Below are 13,392 nucleotides of genomic sequence, written 5' to 3' on the forward strand. Positions count from 1 at the left end.
AGATGTATGTTATAAACTTAAGTTATTATGAAGTGGTCCAATAAGTTACCTCCTCAAAGCATTACCAGCCACATAATTAATTCCCCACCCGACCCCCGGATTTTTTTTTAAAATCTAACTTACCAGCATGGTAAAATGGTGAGAGCTCACATTTCATAATGCTTCAATTACAAAATACTGTAAATACACAAATTACTTTTCTTTCTAATGTAGCAAGAAAAATAACTCCAACACACGATACAAAATTTAAAAAAAAACACAGCTGTTGGTCAACATATAATGCCCTGGGTTTATTTTGTGAGAGTTCTGTCACAATTCCAGGTGGGATTAAAAACCTTGAGGATAAATATGCCATTGGACTGGGCATTCAGACTCAGGTACTGACAAAGCACTAGTAGTAGTCTGTTAAGTACCAATCTCTTCACAGAAGAGAGGTCTATTATTTCCAAAGGAAGGCACCCGATATCGTGGTTCTGGCCTTATAGCCTTCACAAGAATCTGAAAGTAAAAGCTGGCTGTTTCAGAAACTGGAATGATGATACACGTACAGCAACTACTGCATTCATCTCCCTTATCTCCTTGTTGTTTCTTCTCTTTTTCATGTGAACAAGTGAAGAATGAAGTCTGTGTACAGGAGGACAAAAATCAACAAGAAAATTACAACTTGAACAGATACAAAAATAACTGAATGATGAACGAACAGTGAAAAAAGCTCGGGAAACTCTGATACAGCTCAGATTTGTGTTGAAGGAGGTCCAATTTGTTTAAACTCAATTGAGCAAAAAAACTAAGCAGCATAGAAAATAATTAGTGCTAAAATAATTTTGCAGAAGCACCTTTGCTTCTGAAAAAGTGTGACTTCATTTCCAGCTTGTTACTTGCGTTAGAACAAATAAGTGGAAGATCCCTATGTCTCCATGAAGTAGTTCCATCCCCATTTGCAAACTGATGCCTTAATTTTCAAATCTGTATGTATGTCACCATTTTTACATGATACACAGAAACTCAGGGACCCAGAGGGGAACCAAGTATGTTCACCATATACAAAATACCAAGGAGTCCACAGCTACCTAACACATTTACTACAGCACAGGAACCAATGAAGGTACAGTGTACAAAACTGTAAACACAGCACAATAAATAGATAAAACAGCAGGTTCCGCACCATGCACATGATGTGATGACACTTCATCTCTACAGATCTCTCACATCTCACTCTTACTGGTTGCAATTTTGTTTTTTTTCAAGTGCAAAGCATCACAAATGAACAGTTCAGTATTCAAGTAACATATATACAAGTGTATTACAAATATGCAGTACTGTACAGATAATTGCTGTATCATAATTTACAGATGTCAATTCCTATTAACAGTAACAAAAAAGCATGAGATGTGCATTGCCATCAAGTCCCTAGAGCTGCCATGGAAACGCAATGTGCTGCATTCCGCCATCCCTTGCATTCACAAACGCTATTGATGCATAGCACCTAAATGAGTTCCCAAGGCTGCAGCTGTCTTATGGACACTACGTTACTTCCATTGCCACTGTATTGTCTGCTATACTGTTTAGTGCTGGCTTTTCTGTGTCGTGGTTTTCCCTGGAGAAATAAAAAGAAATATGTAATTAGCCACTGTGTGAGATTTTATTTCATATCTTCAACATTTAAAGATACATAATGGCAGCAATGGATTACAATGAGCTTTGCAGTAACCCATATTTAAAGCATAGTTTAATGAAATCAATTTGGAGATCTCTAGCAACGGTTCAAAATCAACAAAGTCTGACTCTAATGTCCCTGTTCTGTGGCTTGCATATCTGGTAGAAGATTTTGATACGAGTATTCCATTTTCAATCAAGCCCTTCCACCAAATTCAACCTAGTCCAATAATTTTGCTTTGTCTATGTAGGTGAATGGTCAAATCCACAATTTATTCCTTTTGCCTCATAACAGTTTATGCAACATATCTATTTCTCTCAACAACTGCTTAACGTTTTGTTAGCAATAAGTCAAACATTAGCAAGAACCTTAGTAAACTGACATACTGCACACATGTAACCAAGTCAAAGCTTTCAGTCAAATTACATTATCACTAAAACAAAAGAACTAGACAGGTACTAGGCTTAGTGACCTCTAAAACTGCGTGCAACTTGATCAAGATTGACAAAACAATATTTAAAAGGCATTCAAGTTCACTTGTTAAGAATTGATGTAAATCGAGCGAGCACCGATTTACAAGATGTTATTCTAAGGTTCTTGAATAGATTTGTGGCTCCAGTTGTGAATGCTGTGGTTTGTTCGTTCGCCAAGCCGATTCATTAGTTCACAGACATTTCATTACCCTGCTGGGTAACATCATCAGTGCAGCGTCCTTTGAAGCACAGTTGTGTTTTCCTACTTGGTATTTACATGCACTACTGCAAAGAAAAACCAGAAATGAGGTAACCAATTCGAACAGACTCCAGAGTTTAAATACCAGGCGGGAAAACACAACAGCCCTTCATCAGAGGCTGCAGTGATGTTACCCAACAGGGTAATGAAATGTCATGTCTGCAAACTAACAAACCAACCCTAAGATGTTACTCATTTTGTTTAATGAACTTGACCTAACAACGTGAACAACCTGACTTAGAACGTATGGCAAACAAGCTTCTTTCATAGAAAACATGGAGTTTTACCGAGAATAGGTGATCATAATTTGGTTTTGTATTCTGCTTGCTTCAATGAGAAAGGTGCAGAAATGGCAAAGGCAGTAATATTTATACACAAAATTAGGAGGCTATGCCCACTTCAATAGTTGAATTTTTGACATTTCAATAGTTGAAGTAATTTTTAATCATTAAAAGCAGAAGTGCGTTTAGTATTGTCCATTGCAATTCAATATTTTCAAGAGGGTCATCATAATGGACACACCTTATGAGTGACAGCAACTCAAATAGTAAAAACGTAGAAGGCCATATTAAAAACTATTGCACAGGTGGAAGGCCAATTATCATTAACTATTGTAGATTAACTGACAACATAGAATGTGGACTTGGATTTTTGAATGTAAACAGTATGTTGCAGTCTTACTGGAAAGGAGCCAGCTAAGTCATCCTTTTCTTCAGATGACTGCCAAGCATTTAAGAGACAATGGCAGAAACCACTGAGTTACACAGTATACAAAGTACGTAATGTGAAGAGACAAAAACCAGACAAGAACTGACCAGTAAATGTTGCAATGACCGCATAGTAACTGAGTAGAGAAAAAGAAATACACTGCAATTTTAAGAATACAACCTTAAACTTAGCATGAAATGAAGAATGACAATAGAGTTTAACAACCAAAAAAGTGAAAAAATGGCTAACAGACAGGTGAACACTATAGCTGACTCGTTGGACCTGTTTTTAATCAGTATATCTTCTTTACCATCACCACCCCTCACTCTTCACCCAACCATACACCAGTTACCATAATGCCTGAGAAAACAGATGTAGGGTGCCTCTACGAAAACTCTAGAAAATTCTGTCCCCAAACCCCCCCCTTTCAAGGATCACCAAATGAGTTCCAGAACACACTAGTGAATATAGCAACATCCCACAGAACTATTAGGCAATGATCAACTGATTTCCATGGAGATTCACGATTATTGCCATGCACGCTTTCTGTACATTCTTCCAACTATTCCACTTAGGACAATTTCTATCTACTTGTGTACGTTTATTACATCACATAGCTTTCCATTCCATTCTTCACTGGAAAGAACAAGAGAGATCCAGGGTCAGCAAACAGTTAGGTTTTACTTGCCCTGGGTTGAGTTCCACTATAATTGTTGGTTTAGCACTGAACAGATACTTAAAATGACTGGTCCTTTAATAAATTTATTGCTAATAGGATGATTGTTTTGAGTAGAGATTTTTGGTTAATACTTACATGAAAGAACAAGTTCTGTGTCTGAAACAATATAAAGACTAAAACAGCTTTAATATCAGCACAATATTCTACCAAGAGCTATGATGGCATACGATTTTAGTTCAAACTACATGGACAAAGACTGGTTCTTTGCTGTGTAATGTATTATTTAAAAATATCAAAGAACTACTGTCTGGACTTACTGAATGATGGTCTTCAAAATTCCATATCAGCCACAATAACAAGCAGGTTTTCATAATCAAAATATGTTTGAGGCTATGACCGCCATTGATTTAAAAATGAAAATAAAGGGTTTTCCCCCAAAAAGGGACATGATCCGACTGCTCACTTAAAAAAAATATAAAAAAACAAAAGCACTTTACTTGCCTCCCAACCTCCTGCTCCTACCCTTAAAGTTTCCCGATGTGCTGTAGTAAAGTCTCCTTTTATGACTCCTATTTCACCATCTGGGTGGCAACATCACGTCTCTATGGCGCTATGAATTGCAGGGCCAGTGACGTGTTTATGGAGAGACACTTCCTGCAGGTGTGATGTTTAAAGAGTGAGTCATCATCAGTACCCTTTTATATATATTATATATAAAAAACCAAACCATTAAATTATGATTAACTGTTAAATTTTCAGAATGTGTGGTAGGGCAGAGGGGTTTTCTACTTTAACAGCAAGTTTTAAGACATCACACCAGTGGGCTCGATAACTCTTCGAGTCAGCTCCTCAAATATTCACTCACCTTTGTGAAAAAGGGTACTGATCGAGAGATACCATTTATATTTTGGAGCTTTTCCCCCATTTAATCGTGGTTTAATTGCCACAAGTATGATCAACATCTTAGGGAAGGTAGAGGTAAGAAAGAAACATTGGAGACTCAGAAGAGTCAGCCACCATAGAAAGACTACAAAAAAGTGTATTGACTTTTTGATGTCTGCTACCTATGATGCTTTTGAAGGCTAAAAGGGGGTTGACGTAACAAGGAAAAATGTAAAAGTAACCACTCCATAGCACTGAGTATAGGCAAACTAAGCATAAAAGAATAAATAAATAAATGTCAAAAACAGTTAAACATTCTTTTTTCCACTGGTCAATCACTACATTCAAATTAACTTTTGCAAAACAGTAGAAAACAAAGATCAGGAGATTTTAGTTAATTACAAAGCCTATTTGAAGTACAAAAAGTGTGGAAGCACTGTCCTCCGAATTCAACTTTTCTGGTGGCTTGAAAACAGTTCCACCAAACGACACATTCTACTGCCTACTTAGGCATAGCTCATGCAATAAGCCTGTGAAGCGGTTGTGTGACTGACAAAACAAATGGATCATATCAGTGTAATTTTGTTACCACCAACTTTCACCACAAGTAGGAGCAGCAGCAAGCCAACCAGCCTATTGTGTCTCTCCACTATTCAATGAGACCATGGGTGATCTGATACTCAACTCCATTTTCAAGCCTTTTTCCTATAATGCTCAGTTTCCTTACTGATTAAAATCTGTCTGGATCAACATTGAATATCCTCAGTGACTACAGCCCAAAATCCTTATAGGGAGGAATTCCACAAAGTCACCTAGCAGAAGAAATTCCTCGTTTCTTTCTTAAAAGGACAATTCCTTATTTTTAGATTATACCCCAGTCCTAGATGCTACACAAGCGGATCAACCTATCTGCATCTTACTATGTCAAGGCCCAAAGACTTTCAACCAGGTCACCTCTCATTCTATTAAATTCCACAGAGTACAAGCCCAACACAACCACTTCTCCCCACAACAGTTTCCCTGCACCAGGATCAGCTGAGTAAGCATTCTGTGGACTGCCTCCAATGCCAATTTATCTTTCCTTAGAGGTGGGGCCCAAGACTGATCAGTGTTCCAGCCCAGTACATTTTCAGTAAGACTTCCCCATTCTTATGCCTTTTGTCAGTCTTTATTTCAAAAGGGAATAAAGGCCAAAATGAAATCTGTGCTCCCTATTACCTGCTAAATTCACTTTTTGTGCGGTTAATGCTGAGGGCTCCCAAATACCTCTGAGCTGTTGCTTTCTACAACATTTCTCCATTTCAATCATATTCAGCTTTTATTCTGCCAAAGTGCATAACTTCACATTTCCCCACATTATATTCCATTTGGCAGGTTTTGCCCATTCGCTTAACCTATCTGTATCCCTGTGCAGACTTTACCTTTCCACCTGTTTTCATGTCATCCGTAAACTTAGCTGCAGTATATTCACTTTCCTCAGAGCCATTACTATAAATCAGTTTGACCCCAGCATCGATCCCTGTGCCACTGCATGAGATACAGGCTGCCACCCTGAAAATGCCTCTCTTAGTCCAACTCTCAGGCTTCTATTAGTTAGCCAATCTTACACTCAAGCTACTATACAATCTCCAACACCATTGGCTTTAGTCAAATACATGACATCCACTGCATCCCCTTTGTCTTGCTGTTTATTAGCCCCATCTCAAAAAAAATTCTAATAATTTATCAGACTTGATTTCAGCTTTGTGAAGCCAAGCTGACTCTGCTTGATCATATGTATTTTTAATGCTTTGCTATTATATCCTTTATCATAAAACTCCAACATTTTCCCAGTAACACATCAAACTAGCTGGTCTGGATTTCTTTTTTGGGCTCTTTCCCATTTCAAATAAAGGCATTATATTGGTAAAGCTGTTGAAAATTGCACAGCTAGAGTGCACAATATTTGTTTACACCATCTATGGCATCATCTCCATGTCATCACAATGCAGAGGTGATTGACTATCAAGTGAAAAGGGCAATTGCAACCAACCCTGAATCTAACTACAAGTTCTCACATACATACTTCTAACTTGAGGTGGTGATGGCTTAGTGGTATTATCACTGGACTGTTAACGCACAGACTCACGTAGTGTTCTGAGGACCCAGGTTTGAGTCATGCAACGGCAAATGGTTGAATCTGAATTCAATAAAAATCTGGAATTAGAGTGTCTGATAATGACCACGCACTGATTGTTGGAAAAATTCATCATGTTTATTAATGTACTTGTGGGGAGGAAACAACCATTCTTTCCTCATGTGGCTTATATGCTGTGGTTCTGGAATCGCAATGTGGCTGATCCTTTACGACCCGATGGGCAATCGAGGATGGGTAACACAGACTGGCCTGGCCAGTGATGCCCCTATCCCACAAATGAATTAAAAAACTTGGAGAATAAGGCAATCAATAGCAACTAAGTGGCGAGATCTTGGCTACTTCCCTCCTTGTCCTTTTCTGATCCAAGGTCAACTGTAATATCGCTATTGTCACCCCAGTTGAAACCAGAACACACACTAGTATAAGAGTGAACTAAAACAGAAGATCACACAAAAGCACAAATTCAAAGTGAACTAGCCTGAATTACGTGGGGAGATTAAAAAGTGAAAAACAGGGGCTATCAATCATAAAAGGACTTGAGCTGTCATGAATTTGGATCACAAAATGTTCAATTGAATTTCTTGCCACTAGTGGGTGCTTTGTTTGTATGTTGTTGTAGAAAGTCTCACAATAGGTCATGAGACCAGAACACTAAAGACTGTACAACTGAAGACATCTGGAAATTCATAACTCCAATAAATCTCATTTGTTCTACCCTCTTCCCTTTCAGGATTGGGCAACAATCCATTCATTGGTCATACAGACTGCATGAATGATAAAATTTCACCGTTCAGACAAACTACAGTACGAGATATATCTTTACTACAGCACACAAGGAAATAGGTTGTTATAGGCACTATGCTTCTTCCTTAACAGAGCCCATGTACAACCAAATCTTGAAGAACATTTATTTATTAACTAAAAATTTAGTGGAAAATATCAGGGCTCAAATTAAGTAAATAAATCTATTGCGAAGTTGTATACAAGTTTTCAGAGAATGAAGCTTACCTTGGTACTCCATCCATGGAGGTGGAGCCTGGAACCTTGGGCACCTGACAATTTGCTCCTGCAGCCAGTTTTAAGGCAGATGTTGGAACAGTATTTAAAGTTCTAGGTATATGACGTGCATTCAGACTGGTGACAGAATTAACAGCAGCTACTGAACTAGGTACACCTAGACGAAGGCTGTTGCCAAGCAGGACCTGAGGACTTGAGTTTGTAGCATTTCCATGGTGACTCAGTGCACTGAGGGAAGTTGCTGTTTGTGTGTTGCTGCAGGGCGGCAGTAAGGCTGAGCCTGCTGATGATTGACTGGTTTGTACAAGTGCTGTAGGTGTGGTACTAGTGAGGTGTAAGCCCTTGTACGATCCTAAAAGGAGAATAAAAAAGACAACATAACTAGAACACTGGCATGATTTTGGGCTAGGACAAAAAAAAAAATCAGAAAGCAAAGCAGTTAACTGTGATCGTCATAACAGTTTCAGCTATAAAGCATCTTTTCCATAAAGCATATCTTCATACTAGCTCTCTTACTTCAACCAAACTGTTCTAAACATTTTCACCCCGCCATGACATTTAAATAACTTCAACTGAAATTTGCACAAAATTTAAACTGCTTTATCCAAATGTCTGTTTTTCAAGGAACTCTAGCTCAAATCAGTAAAAAAATTATTTCTAATATTACAGTAATATAGAGTCTAACATGAACAGGACTGACAAATATAACGATTTGCTGATTCACATGAATTCCAGTCTTTGGAAATGTTTTATTAGAACAGTAACCCGAGGCCATGGAGTAGGATTCTCACTTTTTACCTTTGAAAAATTTCTCATCTACAATGCTTACATTCTGCCTGCTCTACTGGCAAAATACACTGCTGTGTTAAGAATTGTAACTAAATTTCAAAATCATTTCAAACTAATTGATCAGCATAAATCAGGTTTTTCCTACGAAAGGATAGAATTATCTGCAATATATAACCACACACTTCAGTTTTACAGTTTTTGCAGTAATATTGTTCAAACTATCAGTTGCTAATAATGCTGTATGGGGTCAATAGTATCTGGAACTCATGAATAGGACAAGCAATGGTTTAAATCGCCTTATACAACAGATTGAAGAATAAGAAAATAAACAAATCTACAATCAAGAAGTCGTGTAATCTACGGTAGGTCCACTTAATTTCAAATCATGTGCCAAATGAAGGAGGAACAAAACAGTAAAATCAGCCAAGTTCACCTGGACCATCTCCAACACATCCCTCACCTTCCTAGACCTCTGTCTCCACCTCGGGCAACCACCTAGAAACCGATATCCATTTCAAGCCCACCAACTCCCACTGCTACCTAGAATACACCTGCTCCCACCCACCTTCCTGCAAAAATTCCACCCCCTATTCCCAATTGCTTCAACTCTGCCGCATCTGCTCCCACATGAGGCATTCCACTCCCGTACATCTCAGATGTCCTCGTTCTTCAAGGACAGCAACACCACCCCCACCCCCCCCCAATGGTCGACGATGCCCTCAACTATGTCGCCCACAACTCATCCCTCACACCCCGTCCCCGCAATAACTGCCAAAAGAGAATCCCCCTCGTCCTCACATACCACCCCACCAACCTCCGGATTCAACGCATCATCCTCCCACACTTGCGCCATCTACAATCCGACCCCACCACCCAAGACATTCTTCCATCCCCACCCTTGTCTGCTTTCCGGAGGGACCACTCTCTCCGTGACTCCCTTGTCCACTCCACACTCCCCTCCAACCAGACCCAGCACTTTCTCCTGCAACCGCAGAAGTGCTTCACTTGCCCCCACACTTCCTCCCTCACCCCCATCCCAGGCCCCAAGAAGACTTTCCCCATTAAGCAGATGTTCACCTGCACATCTGCCAATGTGCTATATTGCATTCTACATACCTATTGTGGGTTCCACTACATCAGGGAAACCAAGCAGAGGCTGGGGATCACTTTGCAGAAACACCTACGCTCGGTTCACAATAAACAACTGCAACCTCCCAGTGGCAAACCATTTCAGTCCCCCTCCTGTTCCTTAGACGACATGTATATCCTGGGTTCCTGCAGTGCCACAACGATGCCACCCAAAGGTTGCAGGAACAGTAAGTCCTATTCTGCTTGGGAACCCAGCAGCCCAATGGTATCAATGTGGATTTCACCAGCTTCAAAATTTTCCCTCCCCTCAATATATCACAAAACCAGCCCCCCAATCTGTTGCTCCTCTCACCTATCCCCTCCTCCCATCTTGAGCCGCACCTCCAATTCTTACCTTCTAACCTCATCTCACCCCCTTGATCTGTCTGTCCTCCCGACCTCGTTACCTACACTCACCTTTACTGGCTCCATCCCTGCCCCTTTAACTTGTCTGTCTCCTCTCCACCTACCTTCTCCTGTACCAGTCTTCAATTCCCCTCCCTATTTATTTCAGAACTCTCTCCCCATCTAGGCCCAAAATGTCAGCTTTTGTGCTCATCCAGCTCCACACTTTGTTATCTTGGATTCTCCAGCATCTGCAGTTCCCATATCTCTGAGCAAAATCGGCCCTGTTGCCTTTACAAAGTTCTCTTTAGAGTCATACAGGATAGAAACTAACTCTTCAGTCCCACTTGTCCACAGTGACCAGACATCCCAATCTAACGTAGTTCCATTTGCCAGCATTTGGCACATATCCCTCAAGACTGTTCCTTTTCATATACTCATCCAGATGCCTTTTAAATATTGCAGTTGTATCCACCTCCAGCGCTACTTCTGGCAACTCGTTCCATACAAAATCCACTCTGCCTGAAAAAGTTACTTCTCTGAACACTGGAGCAAAAATTGGGGCAGCAGTCACACACACACACACACACACACACACACACACGCACACCCCCCAACAGCCTGACATAGTCATACTCAGTATGCCTGTGCAGACCATGTCCAAGGTAGCGTCAATCCTGGGTGAGACCTCTTTCATTGGCAAGACAAACCCACAGGTGCCTTTGCTCTCCACTGAGAATAGCTTGGCAGCAGTACCACGAACCAAAATGGTCAAGTCCCAGAGGCATAGTTGCTAGTTTGGGTCTGGGTCTGAATCAGTTGGCGAAGGAACCAACAACAGGGGAACATACTTGACCCTGCCCTCACCAAAGTGCTTGTCACAGGCACATTGATTTGACAGTACTGGCTGCAGTGGTCATTAAACAGTTCACATGAAGACAAAGTTTCATCTTCACATTAAAAATGTCTTCCCTTTTCTCCAGTGTTCAGCCGATTTCATTCACTTCATGTGATATTAAGGAATGCAGAAGGTACTACATACCGCAAAGGATACAGCAACATTCTGGAAATGGTACAGAAGACTTTACTCCAGAACTTGCTGCTCCCCTGACCAAGCTGTTACAGTACAGTTACATTATCTCTCTGACAATGTGAAAATTTGGTCAGGTATGTCCTGTACATAAAAATCAGGACAAACCAAACCTGGCGAATTATCACTTCATCAACCTTCTCAATCATCAGTGAAATGATGGCAGGGGTGATCAACAGTGCTATCAAACACACTTACCAAGCAATAACCTGCTGACTGATGTTTGTTACATCCTTAGTTCAAATATAGGCAAAAGAGATGAATTCAAGACGTGAGCTGAGTGACTGCTCTTGACAGCAAGGATGTATTTAACTGACTGCTGCATCAAGGAGCCCTAGCTCAAAGGCTTAGTATAAACTGTAGTTGATGAAGATCAGTGATCTCAGCTCCAGGACATCATTGCAACAATTAGGCCCAACTGTTTTTAATTGCTTCAAAGACCTTCCCTTCACCGTAAAGTGCAAAGTCCAACTCAACTGGACTAGCTTATATAAATATTACGGCTGCGAGTAGGTCAGAAGTTCGGAATCCTACAGTAAATAACACCAGTCCTGACTCCCTAAAGCCTGCTAATGAACTTTGGGGCACAAGTGTGGTGGAATGGCTGGCTGAGTACAGATCAAAACAAAGCTTCACACCATCAAGAAAACAGCCTGCTTGATTGACACCACAGCCACAAATATTGTACCCCTCCAACATCTCACAAACTGCAGATCTACAAGTGGTACTGCAACAGCTCACTAAGGCTTAGTTCTGAGGAAGGGTCACTGAAACAGTAACTGTTTTCTCCATCACAGATGTTGCCAGACCTGCTGAGCTTTTCCAGCAACTTTGTTTTAGTTCCTGATTTACAGCATCCGCAGTTCTTTTGGTTTCCAAATCACCATGGCTCCTTGGAACTCTCCGAAACTGCGACCACCACCATTTAGGAAAGGTGGCAGATTGATGGGAACACCATCATGCAAGCTGCCCTCCAAGTCACTCACAACTGAACTAGAAAAATGCCTTTCTTTCAGTGTCACTGGGTTAAAACCGTGTAACACTTTTTTAAAAAAAAACAGCATTGTGTACACACAAGCTCAAGAAGGCAGGTCACAAGCACCTTCTCAATGGCAAGTAGCAACTGCAATAAAAGCTAGCCTAGCCATTGAAGCACACATGACACACATGAAAACAAAAAATTAAGAGGGACAGAAACATTAAACAAAAAATTTCTGATACTTTTAAAAATTCTCCTACAATTAAGGCCTACAGGAATGAGACTCCTCATTTTTAGTTTTTTTTAAAAACGTGCTAGGCATTGAATGACAGCAATTAACTTTTTTGTCAGAGGATGCTGACATGAAAACAGACAATGCATAACTTTATTGTAAGTTTAGTTTGCATCTTTGTGCTGTTCAATGCTTTTAAGTGAGGCAGATGGCAAGATATAACTTTAGTGAATCTGATAGTGGCATAAGTTAGGACAGGATCATTTACATAGTGGAATCTAACTCTGCTTCTGTCCTTGCCTGAAATTACTGTGAAATGACCGGATAATAGGCAACACTATTAGCCTGACCATGACTTTGATGCAAATTATGGCCCAGTATGTTTTCTCATATTTCCCAAAATTGCATATATGAAGAGAACATTCAATTACAGCATTACCAAGATTTCTCAAGAAACAATGTACATAGCACCACAGAAAAGCTAAGGCAAGAGTGAATGAATATTCTTTACAGTTTACATTTTCAACAGTTTACTCTTCAAGAACAAATATTGGCCATTCAAGCCAGCCCTGCCATTCAATACAATCATGGCTGACCAATTATGGGTCTGACTTTCATTTCATTAATCAGTAAACACCTGCTGTAGTCCATTCTAAATTTATTCCCCTACCATGAGACATATCTACTCACCTGAGGCTTGTAGGACACCATTGATTCCAAGCACTACTTCCTCCTTTGCCTTGAAAGCCATCAACTGTTCTGATGTCATCAAAGCTGAAGCAGCAAATTGTGCACTAACTGAATCCAACGTTTTTGAAACAGAACCCTGTCACAAGAAAAATGTATAGGTATATCAAATCATAATCTTGAAACGATTTTGTAAACAACCTCAACTACCTTGATTTAATTCACAATAGTATGACAGGCAATGTATTATTTCAAATACATTCATGTTACAAAATTCAAGAGCAAGACTGATTGAAGCCAGTGAACAACTGCATGTCTGTCTTCAACACT

General features: G+C 40.0%; 1 protein-coding gene across 4 annotated transcripts in view; it reads right to left on the bottom strand.

Moving 5' to 3' along the window:
• Positions 1 to 265: 265 nt before the first annotated feature.
• Positions 266 to 13,392, bottom strand: part of LOC125466789 (enhancer of polycomb homolog 1-like) — a 221,869-nt gene continuing 208,742 nt past the window's right edge. For all 4 annotated transcript variants that reach the window (XM_048561834.2, XM_048561826.2, XM_048561844.2 and 1 more), the window contains 3 exons: positions 13,066 to 13,201; positions 7,804 to 8,164; positions 266 to 1,597 (listed from right to left, as the gene is read on the bottom strand). In XM_048561834.2, coding sequence (XP_048417791.1) covers positions 1,525 to 1,597; positions 7,804 to 8,164; positions 13,066 to 13,201 — 570 coding nt within the window. In that variant the 3' untranslated portion in view covers positions 266 to 1,524. The remainder of the gene's footprint in view (positions 1,598 to 7,803; positions 8,165 to 13,065; positions 13,202 to 13,392) is intronic.

Source organism: Stegostoma tigrinum, chromosome 2 (genome assembly GCF_030684315.1).
Source record: "Stegostoma tigrinum isolate sSteTig4 chromosome 2, sSteTig4.hap1, whole genome shotgun sequence".
In the NCBI taxonomy this organism is placed as follows: domain Eukaryota; kingdom Metazoa; phylum Chordata; class Chondrichthyes; order Orectolobiformes; family Stegostomatidae; genus Stegostoma; species Stegostoma tigrinum.